The 25,696-nt window shown below is 35.7% G+C and overlaps 1 protein-coding gene across 4 annotated transcripts; it reads right to left on the reverse strand.

The window, feature by feature from the left end:
* Positions 1 to 643: 643 nt before the first annotated feature.
* On the reverse strand, positions 644 to 25,416 carry LOC111878484 (probable LRR receptor-like serine/threonine-protein kinase At1g53430). 4 transcript variants are annotated; one of them, XM_023874984.2, is made up of 25 exons: positions 25,089 to 25,415; positions 24,736 to 24,913; positions 24,499 to 24,570; positions 24,350 to 24,418; positions 24,179 to 24,250; positions 24,010 to 24,081; positions 23,837 to 23,908; positions 23,643 to 23,711; positions 17,147 to 17,218; positions 16,980 to 17,051; positions 16,826 to 16,897; positions 16,633 to 16,698; positions 16,439 to 16,495; positions 16,288 to 16,353; positions 16,178 to 16,213; positions 16,049 to 16,089; positions 15,591 to 15,967; positions 15,184 to 15,382; positions 3,748 to 3,816; positions 3,193 to 3,333; positions 2,979 to 3,097; positions 2,603 to 2,813; positions 1,455 to 1,692; positions 1,211 to 1,361; positions 644 to 1,127 (listed from the first exon to the last, which is right to left on the reverse strand). In XM_023874984.2, exons 1-25 carry the CDS (start codon positions 25,207 to 25,209, stop codon positions 786 to 788), a joined length of 3,054 nt encoding a protein of 1,017 aa, XP_023730752.1. In that variant the 5' UTR covers positions 25,210 to 25,415; the 3' UTR covers positions 644 to 785. The 4 variants fall into 4 exon arrangements, with proteins under 4 accessions (XP_023730752.1, XP_052626230.1, XP_023730753.1 ...); XM_052770270.1 differs by lacking the exon at positions 17,147 to 17,218 and having other exon boundaries at positions 25,089 to 25,416; XM_023874985.3 differs by lacking the exon at positions 3,748 to 3,816 and having other exon boundaries at positions 25,089 to 25,410.
* Positions 25,417 to 25,696: the final 280 nt, after the last annotated feature.

Raw genomic sequence — 25,696 nt, forward strand, 5'->3', positions numbered from 1 at the left:
ACCACGGTTACAAAATTAATTAAATTTTCTTAGTGAGAGTTCAAAAATTATTAATTAATTATTTTAAATAAATTACTAATTAACAAATATTTTTTTAGTTATATAAAATTATAATCGCTAATTTAAATAAATATATGAAATATTATATCAATTATAATTTGTATTAATTTTATTCTAATGTTATTAATTTAATTTAATTAGAGTGAGAAATTTAAAATTTGAAATTTGAAATGGAGAACTAATACATTGACAAGTAGTATGCATTAATTAGTGGCCTAATATGGTGATATGTATTAATTAAAAGGCCTAATATGATGATACATGTCAAAAGGATATTAAAACTATTTTTTTATTAAAATAGGGATAGAAAGAAAAAGAAAAGAAAAGAAAAGATTTGGTCCCTAAAACTGACACCCGATAGATTTGTCTTTTGTATTAATTTTTCTTATTTTTTTTTATTATCAGGTAGGACCCACCTATACCCCCACTGGAACCATTGCTAACAGCACCGTGCTCACACCATCTTCACTGTGAACATAATAACTACCACCATCAACCATTAACAATTTAACACATCACCCACTCAGACACTCACCCCCTCTGAAGGCAAATTTCTTGTACAACCAACCAAGATTTGATGAAATGTATCAAACAATTTTTTTCAAAAAGACTGTTTCAAAATCCTTAAAATGAAATATAAACATCTCATTTATAGTAGTATAAAGAACTTGACTTTGATACTAATGCTTACTCTAGTACATGTCAACATTCTTCAGAATTTTTTACTATTGGGATACAGGCTGGCTGTTTGAGCTGGAAGCTGTTGCCTCAATAGAAATCACTGTTTGAACAGACTCATGGGGTTTCATCTCTTTAAACTTCTCTCCAATTTCTCCAATCACAAGCTGCTCTTCAGACATAGTTACTTTCATGTTTGGTTCCTTGATTTTGATACGACCCTCAAGCATATTAACTACTTCAGACATGGTAGGCCTAAGAGCCGGGGACTTATTAGTGCATAATAGAGCAATTTTGATCATCCTCACTGCCTCTTTTTTGTTGAATCCAGAGCCCAATCTTGGATCCACCAAGTCTATCAAACTCCCCTTTTGTTTCAGAACAACGGCCTTAGAAAGGAGAAACAGATAAGTCAATAAGTTGGGATTTGTGGGGAAAAATCGAACTATAGTTCTTTTATAAACAGGTTTACCCAATCAAGAAGACAAAAATAATCTTCAGTTGGCCGATATTTAATATTATTCTCTCCTGCAACAATTTCTAGAGCAAGAACCCCAAAACTGTATACATCTGCTTTGTAGCTTAAGTAGCCCCATAATGCATATTCTGGTGCCATATATCCTCTGTGAGTACCAAAAGCAAATCGAGCAAATGAATAATTAAAAGTAAAATAAGCGTTACAATATAAGAAAAGGAACAACAAGACAACTACTCACATAGTTCCAGCAACTCTAGTGGTAATGTGAGTGTTTTTTTCTTCATCGAGTTTGGCCAAACCAAAATCTGAGATCTTTGGTGTAAGGTCAGCATCCAAGAGTACATTTGAAGCCTTGATGTCCCTATGAACCATTTTGAGCACCGAATCCTTGTGCAGGAATGTCAAGCCTTTTGCAATGCCAACACAAATTCTTTGTCTTGTAGGCCAATCACTTTCCAACTTAGAGTTATTGTGCTCTGGTATTTTATAAATTCATTTTAAATCTTAAATTTAGAAATTTGTTGTAAATGGAAGAGAGACTCTCTTTGTGGAAATAAAGATGACATAGTTTACACTTTGGGATGTCCAATTTAATTTGTAACATTTCGTTCTTTTGCAAATGTTCAAACCTATAGCTACCTATCGTTATTATAATATTCATGTTCTTGGTTTTGGTTAAACCGGAAATGGGTCATGTTGGGTGGGTGCAGGTTGACCTGTTTATATTCAATTAAACAGGTTGAGATTTTCATCCGATGCACCCCAAGTTGTTTAATTAAACTGTTAAGATTTCCAGCTCAACTAGAACCCTAGATAAAAGGTCAAATAAAAGGATTGACCTGATCAAGTAGACCCATTTTTTTTCTCAACCCAATATGTTAGATAAATGGATTGCTCTAGATTGACACATTTAAGTTTCAAAGTTTAGAAATAAAATGTTAGATTGACTCATTTAGTTAAAATAGTAACAAACCCAAATAATTATTGAAAGTTGCAGATAAATATAAGTATACAACTACAACTTGATTATCGACATAACATTCGAAATTTCTAAGACTTTGGAGTTTTGCTTTTGTATTTTATAATTTATAAGATAAAAATAGTATATAAAATAACAATAAATATGTATTTGAATGCATTGGCAGGCTGGAAACAATTCACAAGTTTTAAACCAAACACAACCTATTTGATTAAATGGGTTGAGTGGGTCGACCTATTGGGTCTATGCTTGAGAGCTCTAACTTTGGTCCATTACTAAACAATATTTTACTATTTTACAAATTTGACTAATGATTACATATTTAATTTACAAAGTGAAATATAAACTTCAAAATTCTTATAGGGTGAGAGAGTTATTACTTAAGAAGAAGATGGAAAGGAGAATACCGAATAGAGCATGTGCTAGAGAATTATTCTCCATGTACTCATACACAAGTAGTAGGTGGTTGCCTTCCACACAACAGCCATATAGCCTTACAACATTTGGGTGTTGTATACCAGCTATCATGCCTATTTCATTCACAAATTCACGATTTCCTTGCTTTGATTTCGAAGAGAGTTTCTTCACAGCAATTGGAGTTCCATCTAATAGGGTACCCTGTAATTGATGAATTAGATGATGAAGTAGATGTATTTTCAATATGATTCTTATTTTCTTTCATATTTTATATTTTTACATCAGAAAACGTTCCAAGTGAAGTTCCGTAGATTTTTCACAATGTGAATTGTCAAAAAGAAAATTTAATGCATGTTACAATGTTACCATGTAAACCGACCCAAAACCACCCTCGCCAAGTTTATTTGAATCAGCAAACTTGTCAGTGGCAGCCTTGATTTGTCTATATGTAAATGCACCAGTCTGCAGATCCAATCCTCTTAGGTCTACAAGCAAACAATTTTTTACCAATGAAATAAATGTACTTCACAAACTACAAACAAGTACATGGCAAAAGTTTAATTAATTAGTAATCAAACACCTTTTTCTCTTGAATTTTGGTCCCCTATATAACCCCCCTTCCATGCAATGCCAAGAACTATGAGACTGAGGCACAACAATGCAGCCACCGCTCCAATGATGACAAATGTATATTTTTTGCCTTTAGCTGGAGGCTTGAACTCTAATGAAAGCAATATATATTAGTAACAGTAAGTCACTTGAAGAGATTATCAGTAGATTATTATTATAATAGAAATGACAATCATAAACCACACATAGTAACTGCTTGTGAAAAAAAAGAGTAAATTACACGAATGGTACCTATGGTTTGGGGTAATCTACGCACTTGGCCCCAAACTATTTTTTTTTAACTCAGATCATCTCTACTACATGTTTTGTTGCATCGTTGGTCTCAGACATAAAAAAAATATATTACCCTTCTTTATTTATTTTTAAATTTTCTTATTGTTTATGTATGTCCTTTATAATCTAATGTTATTTGTTTAGAGAAATTGACAAATATAATCACTTCCCTAGTAAATCCCTACCCCTCATACCAAAAAATAACAAAAAAAAAGTTTCTGAAAATGACCACCTGGTCCAAAGAGAGTCCTCTGTAGCCCAAATACAGTGGCGGACGCAGAACATTTTCGTAGGGGTGGCACTAAAAAAAATTGTCAAATAAATTTATATTAGTAGTGTCAAATGTGTTTTAAGCCGGTGCACCCAATTGGAAAAAACATTAAAAAAAAAAATTTACACTACGTGCCGGCGTCGGAGCAGTTGCCCGGGACCCTGGGGCACCACTAAGGTCCGCCACTGCCCACATAGAGGCTTCTGCAGAGATACATGTCATTATCTAATAGGCCGCCGGCTTCCAACCCACCTTTTTTTATCATAACTTTTATTTTTCTTTATAAAAAATTTTGAGAAAACCAAAATTCTTAAAATTTAATTATCTATAAAATGGGCATGGTCATAAAACTTTGATAAAAGATTTTTTTTAAAATTTTTATTTTTATAAAAACCAATATATATATATATATATATATATATATATATATATATATATATATATATATATATATATATATATATATATATATATATATATATATAATGATATAATGTAGACTTTATTTATAACAAATTTTGGATCAAATGATTTTGAATTATAATATGTTTAATCAAAACTTAAGAATCATAAATATTTTAAATCATAATATTTTGGATCAAATAATTTTTACACCAAATAAAGTCTTTTACTATATATTTTAGTTTCTAACAAATTTTGGTTCATAATATTTTGGATTATAACATTTTGAATCATATAACTTTGGATCTTACAATCTTGGATCATTTAATAATTTTGAATAATATAAAATTAAGGGTATAAACATGTTGAATCATAACCTTTTCTCTTTAAGAAATTGCTAATATACTGATAAAAAAAATCCCTTAAAATTTTATTTATTTGAAGATACATTTTTTTGAATTTATAAAAGTAAAATAATAATCTTTTTTTTTTTTCAAATTTTCATGTCTATACTCATTTTATAGAGACTTAAATTTTAAGAACTTTAGTTTTTTCAGATTTGTTTTACAAAGGAAAAAAATTATGACAAAAAAACAAAGTGTATAGAGAGAGACCATTGGTTGATGACACATAGCTCCACAAAAGCCTCTAGTAGCGGGCTGCTTGGTCATTTTCGGAGACTAGGTTTTTTGTTTTTTGGTTTTTTTTGGCATGAGGAGTAAGGAAGTGGTTATCTTTGTCAACTTCTCATATAATTATGATTAACCTTGTAATTTGTACATCCAAAACCTCAATCCCTTCCATATTCCACCCATCTGGTTCCTCTATTTCCAAAGTAAACTACCAACGCCTATGCCACCAAAGTAAATCACCATCACCTTTGCCACCAAAATAAATCATCATTGCATATTCCATCGGAAAAAATACCACATCAAACCTTTCAAACCAAAATTTGACACCACCGGTCTCTTGGCTACTTGACCTACCATTACTTCCACCACCCTATATATGAAATGCATATGCAAAGAACAAACTTCATACCTAATGTAAATCACACCCATATGCTAAAAATGAAAATCAAACGTACAAAAAAGGTCAAATTCAACTTGTAACAAACTTATGGGGACAAAGTAGAGTTGTACAAACTTAAAAAACCAACTTCTCAAAAATTTCAACAAGAAACCCAAACCAAAGATAAGCTTTCCCACCTTGTTATCGAGTTCAACTTAAGAAGAAAAGAGAACTAGAAAGAAAAGAGACATTATCTTGTTCCTGATATTATTTTCTAAAACGAATTGGATAGAAGAGAGTTCAACTTAAGAAGAGAAGAGAACCAGAAAGAAAAGAGACATTATCCTGTTCGTGATATTATTTTTTAAAAGGAATTGGATAGAAGAGAAGAGACGATAAAGGATGATCTTCTCTCCTAATATTCCTACCAAATTGGAGGGATTTGGAAGTAGGATTAACAAGGGTTATTTGTTTGCTAATCTTCCTTTACTTTCTTTCTAACTCAGGAACTCCAACATACAATTTACTTTCTTTAGCCTCCATCTATCTATATCCCAGATTAAAGAGAAGTTTTTCAATAATTTATACTCCGCCTCTTTTTGAAACATGACTTGGAGAAAAAAAATGCATATCGGATTTTTGGTCCCTCTCTACCCCGTCGGAGACAAGGTCTGTGTGTATGTGTGTGTGTGAGAGAGAGAAAGAGAGCGAAAGAGAAGGGAAGAAAGAAATAAGTAGATTTATGTTCGATGCCAACTTCACGACAACAGTCAAGATCAAGTTTTCGGTGTTTTGGTGCTAGGCTCGGCGGTTGGATCTGGATATTGGTGGCTAGAAGAGCGCCGTACAGGGTTCAAGACTTCCAATTTCAATGGGTGGCTACCATTGTTTTTGGTCGTCAGTGGTTCAACGGCTATGTGGTCATGTGATTTATGGTTCGAGACATTCAATTTTAGAGAAAAGAGAGGAAGATATAATCTAATTTACCAGCTTTAGAAGGGGGTGGGTAGGATGTATTTTAATTTTTTTTAAATTATAAATAATAAATAAAATAATACTCCCTTCGTCTCAAAATTATTGTCTACAGACAAAAAACATGTAGATTAATTAAGGAACCATTAATTACCACTAACTTTATTAAATGAAATGATAGTTGTACCCTTTTGATGCATTTAATTTCATGGTAGTTTAACTAATAATGAGGGGTCTTTTGGTAAAAGGGATAATCATTTTAAGAAGTAGGCTATTATTTTTGGATAAACCAAAAAGAAAACATAGACTATTAATATGGGACGGAGAGAGTAAATAAAGAAGGGAAAATCTCTTTTTATATATGTAGGGACCAAAGACACAACAAAAACATATACTAGAGATGGTCCGGGTTAAGAAAATAGGTAGGTACTAAACATATTGTAAACAATAATAGATTGATGGTGAAAATACCTTGTTAATTATATTTTACAAGGAAGCGATACAAGACTATAAATAGAGGCTTTGACAGACAATAATACTTGTGAACTGGTTTCATGGCCTAATAATACTCTATAACATCCCGACTCCCAGGTAAAATATTTAAATATTTAATTATGAGTTAAGTGGACAACTCGATGAGTGGGTGCTCCAACTCGTCGAGTAGAGACGAATTGACCACATGGGTTTTTAAACAAACTTGACGAGTTAGAGAGACCAACTCGGTGAGTTGGCGCTGCGAGTGGAAACCCTAATCTATCGGGTTTATGTCCTATTTAAAGGGCCTTAAGCCCTCATTTCTGCCTCACCAACCACCCAACTTCCCTGTGTGAAACCCTAATCGAGCAGACTGGTTTGGGAGAGAGAGAGAGAGAGAGAGAGAGAGAGAGAGAGAGAAAGAGACTAATTTGAGTGGTTTTGTGCATCCTTTGAAAGAGATTTGGAGTGCTTGGTGTGTTTGATCAAGGAGGGGCTGTAGATCTAGAGTTCTTCAGTGGTTAGCTTTAGTGCAAAGGTAAAAAGCTCCCGGCTTGACCTTTCCTTTGTGAGATCTTAGTTTAGGGAGGTTTTGAGGATTTTCTCCCATCCATCCTTGACAATGAGTTATTTAAGCATATCATGAGGTTGACACCTCAGATCTGGACTGTAGAAGGACTTGAGAGCCCAAAGATCCGAGCTTTATTGAGCTAGAGTGTAGCTTTTGTGCATCTAACCATTGTTGGAGTTTGTATTGGCATTTTGAGTCTAATATGCCATGTATGAATGTAAAGGTTGCGGCTTTACGTGTCATTCGAGCCTTGGGAGGCTAGATCTAGAGTTTGGGGTTGTAGATCTAACTTATAATGTCTGAATGCGGAAATAAACTGAATGGACTCGTCGATTCAATGAGCTGACTCGACGAGCCAGCTAGGGTTTTCCTCGATGAGTCTAGACATGGGTAACTCGACGAGTTAAGTTGGATTTTCACGAAATTTTAGAGGAATCGAGGGGACTCGATGAGTCACATAGATGCACTTGGCGACTTGGGTCAACATGGAGTATTGACTCGAGTGTTGACTTCTGTTGACTTTAGGGTTTGGTCAAGACAAGGGTTTATGGGGACCATGGAGGGGTAAAATGGTCTTTTACATATTCCAAGAGTTGAGAGAGAAAATAACTTAGTTTATTTAGAGTCGTGATTTAAGTGTTGGTTAGAGATAATTATCCTATGTGTTAAGCGGAGGCTAGTTCGAGATTCGTGTACACTGTTATTTATTTGCTTGCTTGCGAGGCGAGTCTTCTCATTATACTTACCTAGAGTGGTAACCTTTGTGTGACCGGAGGGTCTTATGTGCTTATATTGAGTATATTGATATCCTGCATTATGTCTTTGTGATTTATGTTGTGTATTATTCTGAGCTTACTGAGATAGGACCAGAGGGTCCCACTGAGACACATTGACCGGATGGTCTTATTACAGCATAGCCATGAGAGGCTAATGAGATTTGAGTGGTATTTTGGGGAGCTCACTAAGCTTCGTGCTTACCGTGTTATGTGTTATGTGTTATGTGTTATGCGTTATGTGTTATGTGTTTCAGGTACTTCTCACGATCACAGGAAGACACCAACTTGATTGTACATCCACACAAGTTCGAGATATATTTTGGAGGATCCTGGATTTTGTTTTAAACAATTTATGAACATGTGTTTGTATAACTCAATATTTTTGGGGGTTTTGTGATTTTGTTAATGAGATTAAAGTGAATTTTAAATGAAAAAATTTGTTTGAAAATTTACGGTGTTACATACTCACATCATTAACTGCATGTGGGTGTACAAACATAAGTTCCATCCAAATGGTTTCTTTCAAAGACATAAGGTATGATTAGTTTTTAATGGGAAATATCAACATATTGGCTTAGATTACGACGAGACATTCGGCCACATTGTAAAACCTATCACCATTCGCACTGTACCTAGTTTAGTTGTGTCCAGAAATTGGCCAATCAACCAGTTGGATGCTAAAAACGTCTTTCTTCATGGGCACCTGAACGAGACTATCTACTTGTACCAAATATCAGGCTTCACAAATCGGCCCAATCCATCATTCATTTTCCGCCTACGCAAATCTTTATATGGACTAAAGCAGGCCCCTCGTGTCTAGTATTAAATATTTGAAAATTTATTCAATATTTTGGCTTCCACAGTTCCTCATGTAACACGTCTCTCTTTATATATAAAGAAGGCAACTGGATGGCCTATTTGTTACATTACGTTGATGACATTATTCTCACCGCCACCAATCACCAACTCCTTTGCTACATAATTTCGTCTCTTTCTAAGGATTTTTCCATGACAAATTTAGTGGAATTGCATCATTTTCTAGGCATCAAGGTGAAACATAAATCGAGAAGCTTGTTTATTTTCCAGGAAGCATATTACATATGATATCAATGCCCGGGCTAAGATGCAAAATTGTAAACTAAGCTACACTCCATGTGACATTGATTCTAAGCTAAGTACAATGGACATAACCATTCTCACTAATGGCACCTTCACGAGATCCAACATTGCTTACGTTGTTCAACAGGCCAGCCTATGTATGCATGCTCCGCGCGAACCTCATTTCTAGCTCCTCAAACGTATGTTGTGATATTTGAAAGGAACATCCTCTCATGTTCTCCTAATCTCTCCCTCCAAGTCCTCAAATTTAACTGCTTATTTTCATGTTGACTGGGGGTGTCCAAATTCAAGACGCTCAACATCAGGTTATTGTGTTTTTGTCGAACATAACCTTATCACTTGGTCTTTAAAACGTCAACACATGGTATCCTGTTCTATCGCAGAAGCTGAAGGCCGAGGTGTTGCAAACACCACAACAGAGATCACATGGCTCCGTAACCTTCTTCTTGAGCTATATGTTTGAACACGTGATGGCAACATCATATTTTGTGACAACGTTTCTGCGGTATATCTATCAGGCAATCCTATCCAACATCAACGCACTAAACACATTGAAATTGATATTCATTTTGTGCGGAACAAGGTTGCTATTGGTGTCATCCGGGTTCTACACATCTTCACCGACTACCAATATGTAAACATTTTCACGGAAGGTCTAGCTTGTTAGCCTAATAATATTTTGGGCTTTATTTTGTATTGGGTTTTATGATTGGGAATTTTCGCTAGGGAACTCTAATTAGCTTGTCTATATATTATGTCTTTCCTCTTCATTGTATTTGTACTTCTCTTTGATAATAATATGAAACCCTAGCCGTTATATCTATTTCACTTGTTAGTTTACATGGTATCAGAGCTCGGATGATTATCTGTAGTTTTTCGTTTTTCTTTTGTTTTGGGGGCGTGTACTGTTCATCGGCGATTAATGTTCATCGAGTCACTGTTCATCGGCGGTTACTGTGCATCGCACTATTCATCGTACTGTTCATGTGCACTGTTCATTGTCACCATTTGCAATTTTGGGGTACGCTGTTTTTGCTCGTTTCTGTATTTGGTTTGGTTTGATTTGTTCGTTTGTCGGTTTTGAGGGTTTCGTTTTCGTCTAGCTTTGTTGATTTCGAGATCTTGATCATTTTTTGCTGCTACTCGTATTTACTATTTGACTGATATTGAAATATGGCCCCAAGAGATGATTCTCTTCAGTCCATTAGTATTCAACTTGATGGCAAAAACTATGCCTATTGGAGTTATGTTATGAAAAATTTCTTGTGGGGCAAGACTATGTGGGGGATTGTTACAGGTGACAAGAAGAAACCAACAGACGAGAAGGCCGCTAATTATGAAACCTTACTGGATTCATGGGAGACTGATAACTCAAAGATCATTACATGGATTAATAATTCGGTCATCCAGTCTGTTGGTACTCAGTTGGCGAAGTATGACACGACAAAGGAGGTTTGGGATCACTTGGCTAGGTTGTATACTCAGTCTAACTTTGCAATGCAATATCAGTTAGAGTTTGATATTCGATCCCTCCAACAGAACAATCTCAGTGTTCAGGAATTTTATGCAGCTATGTCGGATTTGTGGGACCAGTTAGCTCTTACAGAACCTGATGTGTTGAAGGCTTTTAAGCCTTATATTGATAGAACGGAAGAGCAATGTTTGGTTCAGTTCTTGATGGCATTACGTTCAGATTTTGAAGGTCTGCATGGATCAATCTTGCATCATACACCTCTTCCCACTGTTGATTCGGTTGTGTAGGAGTTGATTGCTGAAGAAACTCGTATCAAGTCTCATGCTTACAAAGCTCCTAAGACAGCCACTCCTGCTATCTTTTATGTTTCACAACGACCCCAATCTTCAAACCAAAATCGTCCCAGAGTTGCATTTAACGACTGTTCTTTCTGTAAGAAGAAAAACCATTGGAAGGCAAATTGTCCTTTACTGACAAGTAAGGGAAATCAGCAGCAACAACAAACAAGATCACTAGCACACTCTCAGTCTTCACAGCAGAACAAGTCTTCTGGACAGTCACGTCCCTCTTTTTCATCTTTTAGGCCACCATAGTACGCTGCTGCTACACCTTCAGTTGAGAATGAAACATATTTCACACCACCATCAGCCTTGGATCCACATATTTTTGAGCAGTTCAGACAGTTCTTAGCTACCAATCCAACTGCCATGTCAGCTTCCATGTCTCATTTAGGTCTGTCTTCATCCAACATGTCAGGTATTCCTTCATCCTTGTGGATATTGGATTCTGGTGCATCTCATCACATGTCACCACATTTTTCATCTTTTGCTTCATTATCTTCTCGTACACCCGTCTCTGTTATGCCTGCTAGTGCTACACCCATGTCAGTAGAGGGTGTTGGTTCTATTTTCACTCCTTATATATCTTTAACAGATGTGTATTACATTCCTACACTTTCTTTGAATCTTGCATCAGTCAGTCAGTTGTGTAAATCTGGTTGTTGGGTCTTCTTTTCTGATTCATTCTGCTGTGTACAGGACATTCGGTCTCGGAGGGTGATTGGGATAGGCCGTAGACTTGAGGAGCTTTATGTCTTGGAGCAGCTACATGTTGCTGATGTTGTTGCATCTAGTGTCTATTTGTCGTCTTTTCGTTTAAACCCTTCATTGTCTCCTTTTTATCTTTGGCATTCTCGTTTGGGACATGTTTCAGCGTCTCGTTTACATTTTTTGGTTTCCACTGGTGTGTTAGGCTCTTTGAAATTTGATGATATTTCTGATTGTTGTGGTTGTAAATTGGGAAAATTTTCTGCTTTACCTTTTAATAAAAGTGTCACTCGTTCTGTTGATCCCTTTCATATTGTGCATTCTGATGTGTGGGGTCCCTCTCCGATAACCTCAAAGTCAGGAGCTAACTAGTATGTTTCATTCATTGATGATTACACTCGTTATACGTGGGTTTATTTTATGAAGTGCAGGTCTGACTTTTTCACCATATATAGTGAATTCAGAGCTATTGTCAAGACTGAAACACTCTGCTATCATAAAATGTTTTCGGTGTGATCTGGGAGGAGAATTTACCTCCAATGATTTTAAACAGTTATTGGCATCTGATGGCACTATACATCAATCATCTTGTATAGACACTCCTCAGCAGAATGGTGTTGCAGAAAGAAAACATCGACATCTCCTAGAAACTGCTAGATCCTTACTACTCTCTGCTCAAGTTCCCAGTATGTTTTGGGGAGAAGCTGTTCATACCGCTACTTATGTTATTAATTGCATTCCTATTGCGTACACTTCGGGGAAGTCTCCTTATGAAATGTTGTTTGGACAACTCCTAAATTATTCTTCATTACGAGTGTTTGGGTGTACATGTTTTGTCTTGAAGCCTCATGTAGAGAGAGATAAGTTGTCTTCAAAATCAATTCTTTGTCTTTTTCTGGGATATGGTATTGGTCAGAAAGGTTATTAGTGCTATGATCCTTCAAATCAGAAACTGTATGTATCTCGCAATGTCACCTTTTTGGAGCATATTCCATTCTATAGCATTCATGTTCAGTCACATGATGCAACCCGAGAGGAGCTCCGTACTATTGATTCGTTTAGAATTGACATTGATGATCCACCACATGTCACTGATCCACCACTTGCTGCTGATCCACCACATGTGGCTGATCCAACACCTATCGTTGATCCTCTGCCTGGAAATCATCAAGACCCCCCCTCCATCGAGACCTTATCGTAATAAGAAGTCCACAAAGCTTCCTGAATTTGTCTATTCCTCTTACTCACCGGGTTTTGCCTCTTTTATTGCTAATGTACATCGTCTATTTGAGCCAACATCCTATAAAGAGGCCATTTCTGATCCCCTTTGGCAGACTGCTATGGCTGAGGAACTTGCATCTCTTTATCAGACTCATACATGAGATCTGGTTCCGCTTCCACCTGGAAAACACACGATTGGTTGTCATTGGGTTTATAAAATCAAAACAAAGTCTGATGGATCCGTTGAGCGTTATAAAGCCAGACTTGTTGCGAAAGGGTACGCGCAAAAGTATGGTATGGATTATGAGGAGATGTTTGCTCCTGTTGCAAAAATGACGACTGTTCACACCTTGATTGTAGTTTCTTCCATTCACCAATGGAAGATTTGTCAAATGGATGTCAAGAATGCTTTCTTGAATGGTGATCTTCATGGAGAAGTATACATGTCTCCTCCCCCTGGTATTGCTCACTGACCAGGTGAAGTTTGTTGACTTCGGAAGGCTCTATATGGCCTCAAACAAGCCCCTCGTGCTTGGTTTGAGAAATTTTCTACGGTGATTAGTTCTCTTGGTTTTCAACCAAGTAACCATGATTCGGCTCTATTTATTCGATGTACGAATGCAGGTCGGATTATTCTTTCCTTATATGTCGATGACATGATTATTACTGGTGATGATCATGATGCTATAGAGTCTTTAAAGAGTCATTTGGCTCACCATTTTGCTATGAAAGACTTGGGATTACTTCGTTATTTCTTGGGGATTGAAGTTGCTCAATCTCCAAAGGGTTATCTTTTATCTCAAACGAAGTATATTTCAGATTTGTTTGAGCGTGCACGACTCATGGATAATCGAACAGTTGATATGCCTATAGAGAGTAATGCAAAGTACTCTCCAACCGATGGTGTCCCATTATCAGATCCAAGTCTTTATCGTACCATTGTTGGGAGTTTGGTTTACCTGACTGTCACTAGACCGGATATTGCTCATGCAGTTCATGTGGTTTGCCAGTTTGTCACTGCTCCTACTACTGTTCATTGGGGAGCTGTTCTTCGTATTTTGAGATATTTGCGTGGTACTCAGTTCCGCACTCTTATGTTTCCTTCTTCATCCTCTCTTGAGTTGTGTGCCTATATTGATGCAAATTGGGATAGTGATATTTATGATCGTAAGTCCACTACTGGGTATTGTGTTTTTCTTGGAGATTCATTGATATCATGGAAAAGCAAGAAACAAGATGTTGTTTCTCGATCTTCTACATAATCTGAGTATCGAGACATGGCTATCGCCACTTGTGAGATTGTTTGGTTGAGATAGCTTCTGGCAGATATGGGCGTTCACATCTCTCAACCTACCCCTTTGTATTGTGATAACGAGAGTGCGATAATGATTGCCATGAATTTAGTGTTTCATGAGCGCACAAAGCACATTGAGATTGACTGTCATTTCACACGTCATCATCTACAGAAGGGCACTATCTCCCTTCCTTATGTTCCTTCCTCTTTGCAGATTGCTGATATTCTTACGAAGTCGTTGACTGCTCCTCAATTCCATTTTCTGTCTGACAAACTCTCAATGCTTATTTCTGTTGCATTGTGAGTTTGAAGGGGGATGTTAGCCTAATAATATTTTGGGCTTTATTTTGAATTGGGTTTTACGATTGGGCCTTTTCGCTAGGAAACCCTAATTAGCTTGTCTATATATTATGTCTTTCCTTTTTATTGTATTTGTGCTTCTCTTTGATAATAATATGAAACCCTAGGCATTATATGTATTTCACTTGTTAGGTCACATAGCTATAGCTTTGTTTCAGATATTCAAGACCAGTCTGCGCATTCTTCCCCATTCTCAGACTGAGGGGGCGTATTAGTTAAAAATATTATTTATGTAGTTTATTATGTATTTAATTGTGATTCCTGTAAATTCGATTTGTATCCTTAAATAGCTCTAGGGTTAGATACTTTGCATCTCTATTTATTGTGTATCATTTCTTAGTGTTAGACAGGAAAACTTTTGATGATTCGCACGACCGATGCTTAACACAAAAAACACTCCAACCCTAAACCTCGCTCTGATACCATGTAAACAAGAATAGATTGAGCGTGAAAATACCTTATTGATTATATTATTTACAAGGAAACGGTACAAGACTATAAATAAAGGCATGATCCCTAGGCAAAGGAAACCCTACGGGCCAATTAATGAGCTAATTAAGCCAAAACTAATATATGTAATATTTACAATCTAACACATATAATTTACCCCATACCACAAAGACCATTCGTGTAACTTACTGTAAATTTAACATAAAATATGTGGAGAATATACATACCAGCCTCCATAGAAATGGCAGATATCAAAGGGCCATACACTCCTCTAATTGGAACAGCTGTTGTACCTTTTCCAGCATACTGGAACCGGATTTCTAATGTCTTATTAGTAACACGTATGCCTTTTAAGGTTTTACGTACTTCCTTATCAACCCCGCCTGCTTCAATCTTGATATCAAAATTCTTCAATATGTTTACACCCTGCAAAAAGGAGAAAAGAACAAATAAAAATACAACAGTATAAAAACTAAAGGAACTACATCATTCATTCTTGTAGATTATTAAGTAAAAATGTCATTGAATTTGGAGGAAGCCTTCATGAACAGGATTTATACAAATATATCATTGATCTATTTTAAGTATGAAAATAGTCCACTTGTGAAAGTTTAGGAAAAAAAGAATATTCAACCTGAACATAAACATCAAAAACACGTCTTCCAAGACTCTGGTAAGATTGTTTATCTCTAAAAACTATCTCAGCAAAATGCAGAGTCACAGTATACTTTCCATTTGCTAAGCAACGACCATAGTAAGTGAGAGACAGGAGCGTGTGGCGAGCCTTCATATAAAGTTCATAGCCATTCATAGTGAGTACAGATGCATTAGTTTCAATATAATTTGCAACACTTTCATTCGCAGACCAGATGCTTCCTGTGTTACTATATCCCCAATGATCACTTGAAGGAACAAAATTTGCAGGTCCACCTGAATCTTCATCTGCTTCATAAGTCTTGTTTCCAATGGTAACTTGTGGCCCTCCACAATTTATATGAACTGAATAGTAGTCTAGAGAAATATAAAATAGATCAAACGAGTTCCATTCATTTTTTATGGAAATAAAACATTATAAGGACCCATGTTGCTCACCCTTTAAGCAAGGACGGGTGCTAAGGCATTTCCCAAGGTCTCTGCATCAAACCAAATATCACATACCTCTTATTATATAGAATTTATTTCCATTCATTTTAAAGAATAATATTAAGGTTATAATCTTACGAGTCATTCCCACTAGAGTAGCTTCTGAATAAGTTCCTAATAAAGGAAATAAAACCTTAAGTTTAATTTAGTTGTGCACATGAAAGGAACATAGAGTTTTGAAAACTTACAGTGATTCACCACAAACTCGTGGTACAGTGTTTTTACTGAAGTTGTTGTAGGAAAGATCTACTACACTGCATTACAGTAAATGCCTATGAACTATAACAAACACATCTTCTAAGAAAATTTATTATGAAAATGAGGGTCAAAAAAACATACAGATTACCGGTGATCCATGTAGGAAAACTGTTGTCTAGGGAGTTACCAGTCAGATACCTAGTCAAGTCATTTCACTAAATCAAAGATACTCAAGAGTAGAATACTACTGCAAACATATATGATTCTGCAATCTAGAGAAATAATAGTTTTGAAGAAAATCATACAGGGAAAAAGTAAATGCATATCTTTCTTACATTTTTTCAAGATTCAATTCACTTAGATCTGGTATACCACCATTCAGATTGTTGAAACTGAGATCTCTGTGTAAGTATATGAAAATAGATAGAGAGAATACTTCAGGAAATTTAAATAGAAATCAAAGAAGCTTATCATGTAGAAATATATAAGATACTGCAAACAGATATGGTCTGAAGAGAGAGGACTTACAGATGTCTCAAATTGAACATTTGCGATATATAACCAGGAATAATCCCAGTTATATTACAGCTTCTCAACATCCTGCAACATCCACCAAAGTTTATGAAGGTACCAGTTTTGAAATTAAAGTCTTGTTAGTAGATTTCTACACCCTATAACTTACAACTTATTCAAGCTTGTCAACCTACTCAGATTTGGAAAACGTGAGACCTCTCCACTTAAATCAAAAATTCGTCTGCACACAGATCACATAAAGATATGTTGATTAGTACTTACTGCATGAATAGAAAGAACTGAAGATCCTATGGAGGGAGTATATGTTTAACTTACAGTTCTGTTAAATTTCTCAAGAAGTAAAGACTTTCAGGTATTGGTCCTTCTAGACCACTACCTTGGATCTCTCTGAGGATAGAAGATAGAAATAATGGCAGTAAGCAAAAAAAGAATGATCAAATAACTAATCTAAGCACCGTCTCCAACCCCACACTAAAATTGGTGTTAAGTTGCTCTAACCCAACACTAAATATAGTGTTGGTGATGTGTGTTTAATCTTTAATGTAATTTTTTCATTTCATAAAAGGATTATTTCAATAATAGGATAACTAGTTATACACGAATAATATGTTTTGGTTATAAATTTTTGATAAAAACCTAATAAATATAAGGGTTGTTTCTGTAAAATTAGAAACGTTGGATAAAAAGAATATGTCTAGAATGTTATCTTTAGTGTTCAATATAATGTATTATATTGGGTTGGAGAGGATTTAGTGTTTACACTACTGTTAATAAGTACAGTGTAAGAGATTAGGGATGAGCATAGGCGGGTATCCGCCATCATTTGGCGAGAACCGGAACCGCTCTAGGCAGTTCTTAAATTTTTGGAACCCGGAACTGGCGGTTCCGGTTCCAGGAGCGGGTAATCCGGTTACATTAACTTTGTTAACTTTTGTCGTTAAAACCGCAGCTTAGTTCGATTTAAATCATATCAATTCGGACCAAAGAGGGACAGAATCGAACCAATATATTGTAAACCGGTCTAAGTAACACACACACACACACACACACACACACACACACATATATATATATATATATATATATATATATATATATATATATATATATATATATAAACCGGTTTCGGTGGGTACACAGCGGGTAGCGGTTCCGAAAAAATGAGAATTGGAACCGGAACCGCTTAAGGCAGTTCCAGTTCCAGAACCACCAGTTCCGAGGCAGTTCCGGTTCCAAAAGCAGGTACCCAGTTCCGATGCTCATCCCTATAAGAGATAGTGTTAAGGGTTATTTTAAAGGTCAAAATAGTAATGTGGTGAGTATATCATGTACTTGCTAAAAGATCCTGAAAAATGCATACCAAGTACAAAGTGATACATACTTAATGAAAAAAAAAAATCCCTCTTTTATTCATGTAAGGCAACATCTAGTTTTGCAAATTCTCAGAGGAAAACATTGCGAAACCTTATCAGTAATTCAAAGATAATTAAAAGTTCAAGAAGCAGTGGGAACTCGGATGAACCTAAAAATAGTGGGAACATAAGATATGATGAGAGTTTAGAAGATGAGGATGTACATAAGGCAAAGACTCAAACTCCTAATTTCCAGACGTACTCTATAAAAAGATGACCTCCATTTGGGTATTCTCCTTCACCTAACTACTTGTTGTTGATTGAGAATGATGAACCTGAATCATACCAGAGGAGATTAAAAAGTCCATACAACGGAAGAACGCAATGGAAGACAAGTTCACCTCACTTGACAAGAACCAAACTTGGTTCTTCGTCAAGTTACCAACAACGAAGAAAGCCTGGTAGAACAAATGAGTGTTTTGGGTAAAAAAAATGAGATAGATGGTAGGAACAGGTACATGGAAGGATTTATTGTTAAGTGGTTCCAAGGGAGGATCAACTACAATGAGATCTTCTCTCCAATGATGAATATGATGACTATCAGACTTGTAACATCTATATTATAGTCATAAGTCTTTTTATTTTCAAATTGAGGAATTGAAGTTCTCCCAACACCATGATGCGGTAAAGCCTGTACCACGGCGCCAACCATGTCATTAAATGGAAATGCGACTAGGTCTTCACCACAGTGCGGTGGCAGCTGAGGCTCAAAACCTTACGCCTCGGGCCTTGGGCCCTATTTAAGGGATGTAACTTCTAGGGTTGCCTCATTTGGTAGTCCCCATTCTCTGAGAATGTCGCTCTTCCAAAACCTAGCCATCATACTTGATTCTTGAGCTCTTGTTCTTGGTGAAGATTGAAGAAAAAGAAACTCAATTTTGGTGCAACGGAGTATTGTTCGAAGCTTGATCTTGATTCTACATCAGATTTATGGTCCTTTATAGATATAAAGTTGTAACCTTGATATTTATTTTTCTAGATCTAGGTTTATGCATCTTTTGGGTGGTTTTGAGTTCCTCTTCTAAATATATTTGTAGTTGAGCAACTCCAGGACCTTTTAAGTAGCCCAAATGATCTCTAGAATGGAGTGTTGAAAGAAAGGTGTGTTTGCATGCTTCATATTAAGGGCAAGCATGTGTCTTGGTTCATTTTAGAATGAGGTTTAGAGTTTGGTTGCATTTGATGTTGGTGATTTTAGTGTCACCATGTCATTTTAAGTAACTGAAACTAACATGTGAGCTAAGGGGCTTCATAATGTTTACTCTAATATATGTATGGAGTTGTGTGGAGTGCACGCATGTATAAGATCGAATTAGAAGCCGGTTTGATGACTAGTCGGGGGTCTGGGGTTTCCAAAGGGGCAGCACACCTTTGGCGGGGTCCAGGGACAGCGCCCCTAGTGGGGTCCAAGGGGAAGAGCCCTAATCTTGTTTAATATATAAACAGCTCTTCCTCTACAGAAGAGGGTTACGATCTTAAGCTCTCGTTTTATCACACTTTCACAGAATCCTCTAGCATATTGGCTTATGATTTCTGTGCCTAGAATCGTAAGTGTCCACTTGGATTATCCTAGACTGAATTTTTTGTAACCCAAGCATAGGGTAGAAATATCAGTTCGGAAAGTGATATCACGGTCCAAGTTGGTATCCAGATCTCTACCATAAACCCTACTTTTCCCAACATTTGACACATGAAAATGGATAAAGTTAGAAAATTTGTCCATTAAGACCTTTAGAGCTATCAAATCTGAGCTTTTGAACTCTAGAGATTAAAGGTTAACTACTTAATCCATTATGTTGTTTTGGACGTTGACCATGGCGCAGTAAGTAGGAGATCACGATGTGGGGTTGCGGTTTGGCCGCATTTGTTTTGTTATCTAGTTACCACAGTACAACTATAGGGTTGGCCACAGCGTGGTAAGTCAACCGTTGACTTTTGAGCGGTTAGACTTTCTGGTTTTAGGTCATAGACTAAGATTTGGCCTTTTATATAATGTTTATCTTGTTCGTAGTAGCAGCCTTTACGTTTCTTGTGAGATGTGGTGTTTAGCTGCTTTGACTGTGAGGCGAGTCTTCTTACTATATTATTATTAGACATGAGGTGTCATTTTATGTTTGTTGTTTTTGTGGCCTTATTAGTATGTTTACATGATTGCTGGGCAACGCCCGTTGTTATGCTATGCTAGGCAGGGCCTATTATTCCCATACTCTAGGTGGGGCACATTATTCAGGATGGGGTCCATTATTCAGGGAAGGGCCCATTAATTGTTTTGTATGTGATATCTTGGGGAACTTATTAAACTTTTTTCATACGTTTTAAGTCTTTAATGTTTCAGATGCTTCTAGTAACAAGGGGAAGTGGCCGGTCGAATAGCATCGTATCTACCGGAGATTCCACACTATCTTTTTTTATGATTTACTCTGATAACTACTGGAACTTGTTACTCATGTTTTGGATATTGTTGTTTTCGGAATGATATCAAATGGTTTTACTTTATTTTAAAAATGAAAAATTTACTATATATTTTAAGACGTTACAAGGCTGGTATTGGGTATTGCTGATGCAGAAGATCCATCTAAAGACGCTAGATGTGAATACAATCTTTTTACACAGGGACCTAGAAAAAGATGTCTACATGAAAAACTAAGGGGCTTTCCAAAACCTAGCAAGGAAAATCGGGTGTGCAAGGTGAAGAAAATATGTATGCTCTAAAGCAAGCTCCAAGGAAGCGAGTACTTAAATTTTGATAGTTCATACAAACGAGCTGGTACGAGAGATGTGAGATGGATCATTGTTGCTACTTGAAAAACTTTGGCTACTCATACATCATCTTGCAACTATATGTTTATAACATGTTGATAGTTGTATCAGACATATAAGAAGTCAACATGTTGAATAAGCAGTTGTCAAAAGAGTTCGAGATGAAGGATCTAAGGGCTGCTAAGCAGATACTGGGCATAAGAATAGCAAGAAACAAAGTTGCTGGTACTCTAAACTTTCTTATGCAAAGTATATGAGGAAGGTTCTTGAGAAGTTCAACATGGAAGATGCTAAAGCCAATGGTACACTTTTGAAAAGTTAGTTGAGGATCTTAAAGAAACAATCCCCAAAAATGGAAGAAGACGGAGAAGAGATGGCTAGAGTTCCCCATCCCTCAAAATTTGGTAGCTAGATGTACATATGTTGTGCACCAGACCAGATATTGCTCATGTAGTGCGATTTATGTGTACTTCGGGGAAAGATCATTGGAAAAAAAATTGGGTGGGTGTTACGTACACTACTTGAAAGGGACTTCTAAAATTGTCCAATGTTTCAGAAAAAGAGGGGTAGTTTTGGAAGGTTTTGCTCATGTTGATTTAGGGGGCTTTATGGATTAAGGGAAAGACACAACAAGTTAACAAGTTATATGTTCAAAATTTGAGGTACAATAATAAGTTGGATGCCCATGTTAAAGAAGAGTGTTTCTCTTTCTACCGTAGAAGCAAAGTAGATGGTTATTGCAGAACCAAGCAAGCAACTCATATACTTGAAGAACAAAACATTTTCAAACTGGGTATGCATCATAAAGATTATGTATTATATCTTGATAAGTAGAGTGCAGTCCACTTGGCAAAAAAATTTGGTGTTTCACTACAGAACAAAACATTTTCAAATAAGATACCACTTTATCAAAGAATTTATAAGTGATGAGAATCTACACTTGAAGAATATCCTTGGTACGAAGAATCCAGCAAGTATGTTTACCAAGGTGGTAACTTCAAAGAAGTTGAAATTCTGTATGGCTTCAACCGGTCCTCTAGATACTTGAAGAAAAGACTTGGGAGAGAGAGAGAGAGAGAGAGAGTGTGTGTGTGTGTGTGTGAAGAAGTTGTACATAGTTCTATGGCACAAAAGTACAAGTTGATCGAGCCTCCTAGTAGGAGATTGTTGAGTTGTAGCGTTAGATCAACCCGACATCATGGTTGTGTTTCCTTGGTAGCATGGTTGTGGTGCCAACTAAGGCTACGATGACAAACAAGACCGCAAAGTCCAAAACTGGTGAAAATCATATTTTCCTAATTAAGTAAAACCATTCCTTTTACAATAGATATGTGTTTGAATATATGCCGAAGCTTCCTATTCTACCTCGAGATTTTTTTGAGCATGCTTCTAGCCATTTATTTTGGGGGCAACTTGTTTTCAAAGTGTATCTTAGAAGTGAAATTATAGTGTCAAGAATATGGAGGCTAGTTGTGGTGCAGGAAACTACTGCAAATAGAATATTGTTGTTGGAATATAGATTCAAATCTATATAGTTTTTTACTTATATCGTGGATTAGGTTCATGTATTGGTTATCAAGGTTGAGATACATATGTTGGGTTGTTATATGCATCATAATTAGTTATTTTGTTGGACAAAATTTTGTTTTATATATTCTGGAATTATGCATGTACTTTTTACTTTAGAGTTTAATGTTTTGAATTTTGGCGTATGCTATCTTTTTATTTTTGAGGAGTGTAACATGTGCAGTACCTTTTTTATGTTACATGCTCATCTTGCGAAAGAGAGAAAGTATACCTTGTTCATGTAGAGACGTGGACTAGGAAAAAAGCGTCCATCGACAATCACCAAAAAAAGAAACATCATATACATTTTTCAAGAATGGTAATTGAGATGGGACATTGTTTAGCTCAGATAAGACACCTAAAATAGGAGGGTGTAGAGACTTAAAATTGGGGTAGTAGAATAGCAGAGGTCCTTGTTTTCCTCTCTTTTTGATTTTGCAATTTGTATGGTATATACTTGCTTACCCCTGGGTCCACTCCACCTTTATTACATGTATATGTTTTTTATATTTATTGTGTGTATCTACTCTCTATTGTATATAATGTGTAGTTGATATTTTTCATGGATGTATGTTTCCAATATTTGTTTTACTGAACACATGACCTAAAAATGTTTTACCACCTAATAAATGAGAACAAATACTATTATTGCTAATATCCCCTATTAGTCATTGTCTTAAGGGTTATTCATTGCAATGACCAAAATTGCAGAAGTCATATCATGAGATGATAATTTTTTGAAGGAAAAAGACTATCACAAAGTTAGCAATTATTTTGCAAAATGAACTTGGCAAAAATATTTTAACTTGTGAAATTGCTTTGCGGTGAATCGCAACTACTTTTTGTTAATTTGGTGGAAATATATTATACAAAATGGGTGAGTATTTTGTGATAGTTTCCGAAAATGATCATTTTGTGAAACAACACCTTATTTTAGTGAGTATCTATTGTCTTAATCATGGAGGACATGCATGAGTATTTTTATTTTCTTTTTTCATTCTATTTTTTTGGAGGGCGTTGAAAACTTGTTAGTTGGAGATATACAAATAGCAATACTGAATAAAAAAACTTACAATTTCTGAAGTTTTGTGCAGTTTCCAAGGTTTGGAATTTTCCCACTGAAGTTGTTGCTACTTATCCGGCTGCACAAAGGTGAGAACTGAGAAGCAGTTATGAGTCTACGAAATGGGCAAGATAAATTTCTAGCTAGTGTACAGCATGAAAATTTATACTATAATGTTTTTTAGGAAGGGTGCATTGTGCATACAGTTCTATCAAATTGGTCAGAGAATTAAGCTCCTCCGGCAATTTACCAGTGAGATTATTAGCACTCAAGACCCTACAATTTAAGAATAAACACGTATCAGTTAGTCAGTAGTTACCATAGCAGCTACAATCAAAAAAGTTTGTAGTAAAGCTACAATACAAAGAAGGTCTTACAGAGATGTTAAATTTTTTAATTTTCCAAGCTCAGCAGGAACAGCTCCAAAGAACATGTTGTTCTCCAGTCCCCTGTTATCCATTTAATTATCCGTTAAACAGAAACAAACATGAAGAATGTAATAACATTACTTATAATGTATCATCACAAAAATTTGAGAATGTATACAGATATAAAAGTGAGGTTATGTTGCCCAAAAATGTTGGAATACTCCCTGTCAAGCGATTAGCCGTAGCAGATCTGGATTACAGTAACTTTTAATTGTTAGGAAGTTGGAACTCTTATAGATATCAATAAACTTAGAGATCGAAAAATGAGATTCATGTATAATTAACTCACATGAATTTCAGCTTTGTTGATGCCCATTGAGGAGGTATGGTGCCATTTAGGTAATTAAACGATAAATCACTGCAACAAGCAACCCATGTTGTAATGAATCATGATATATTTAAGCATGGTATCTTTTTATACATAAAACTTTGTTTTACATTATCTTGATATTTGGTAACTTGGCTAGGGATGGAGGAAGAACTCCTGCAAGATCCTGCCCCTTCACAGATCTGTTCAAAAGGATAAGTTAGGTCTCTAATTTTTGTTTACACAAATTCCACATTCATACCAGTGAGAGGAACTTATGTTTGGATAACAGTGGAGTGATCTATATATGTAACCATAATAGATGATTCGTTTAAAGTAAGCAAAATGAAACAAAACTGCATATATACATCTCAACAACGTGACAAACACTGCCAGGATACGAGCAATCACAAACAACACTGTTGTTATACTGAGAACTTGGGTCTTGTACATTTGTGTTCCAACTGGGATCTCCATCACATGTGTTCAGGTCAAAATTCCAATCTTCTTTTCCCAATTCTTTAGCTATTTCACGAAGCGCATTCACTGCAAAATAACATCAAATACTTTCGGGTATCTGTTGCTTATATCTTATCCATTTTGAAATAATAGTCAAGGTTCACATATTATCTTATATGTGAGGTCTTATTCACAGATAAACAAGGATTAAGTCGCCTGTTATTTTGACAGAATTAAGAATCAAACTTAATTAAAAACTTGCCTTCATCTCGAGGAAGAATTTTGGCTTGTGCCTGAATACCAGTTACTAAAAAGAAAAGAATTGTAGATAAGAAGGTGAGAATACATGAAAGTATTGAACTTGGATCGAACATTATCAACATTTAAACTGATACAGTCACACGATTAATTCTTGTAATGTCTGTAAATACTTAAGCGTATTGCAAGTCAACTTTGCCTATGGTCTTCACTGTGATATAAGATCAAACACGTTGCTAGCTTGCAATATTGAATGCACTTTGTCTTTAAAGATAATTACAATCCTCGCACTATTAACTATGAAGAAAGGAGCCATCCAAGACCACAAATGTTGATTTTCAGTATTGCTGGAATTGAAAGTTGTCATGAATCATTGTCGGTTTGTATAGTAATCGGTCTCCAAAATTATAGCACCTCCAAGTTGACTATCTTGATTTAGTTTTAAAAGGTTTTCTTTTGGTATTTATATCACAAAATTTTGTATATCTCATTTTTAAACATCAAAATGTTATATTTATATGAGTATAATATTTAATCTTTACAAATTTTAAAATATCATATTTTCTAAAAAAAATAATAAATAAATCGTTTGTAAACTGCCAATTTGGTCCC

This window comes from Lactuca sativa, chromosome 4 (genome assembly GCF_002870075.4).
Source record: "Lactuca sativa cultivar Salinas chromosome 4, Lsat_Salinas_v11, whole genome shotgun sequence".
NCBI classification, from domain to species: domain Eukaryota; kingdom Viridiplantae; phylum Streptophyta; class Magnoliopsida; order Asterales; family Asteraceae; genus Lactuca; species Lactuca sativa.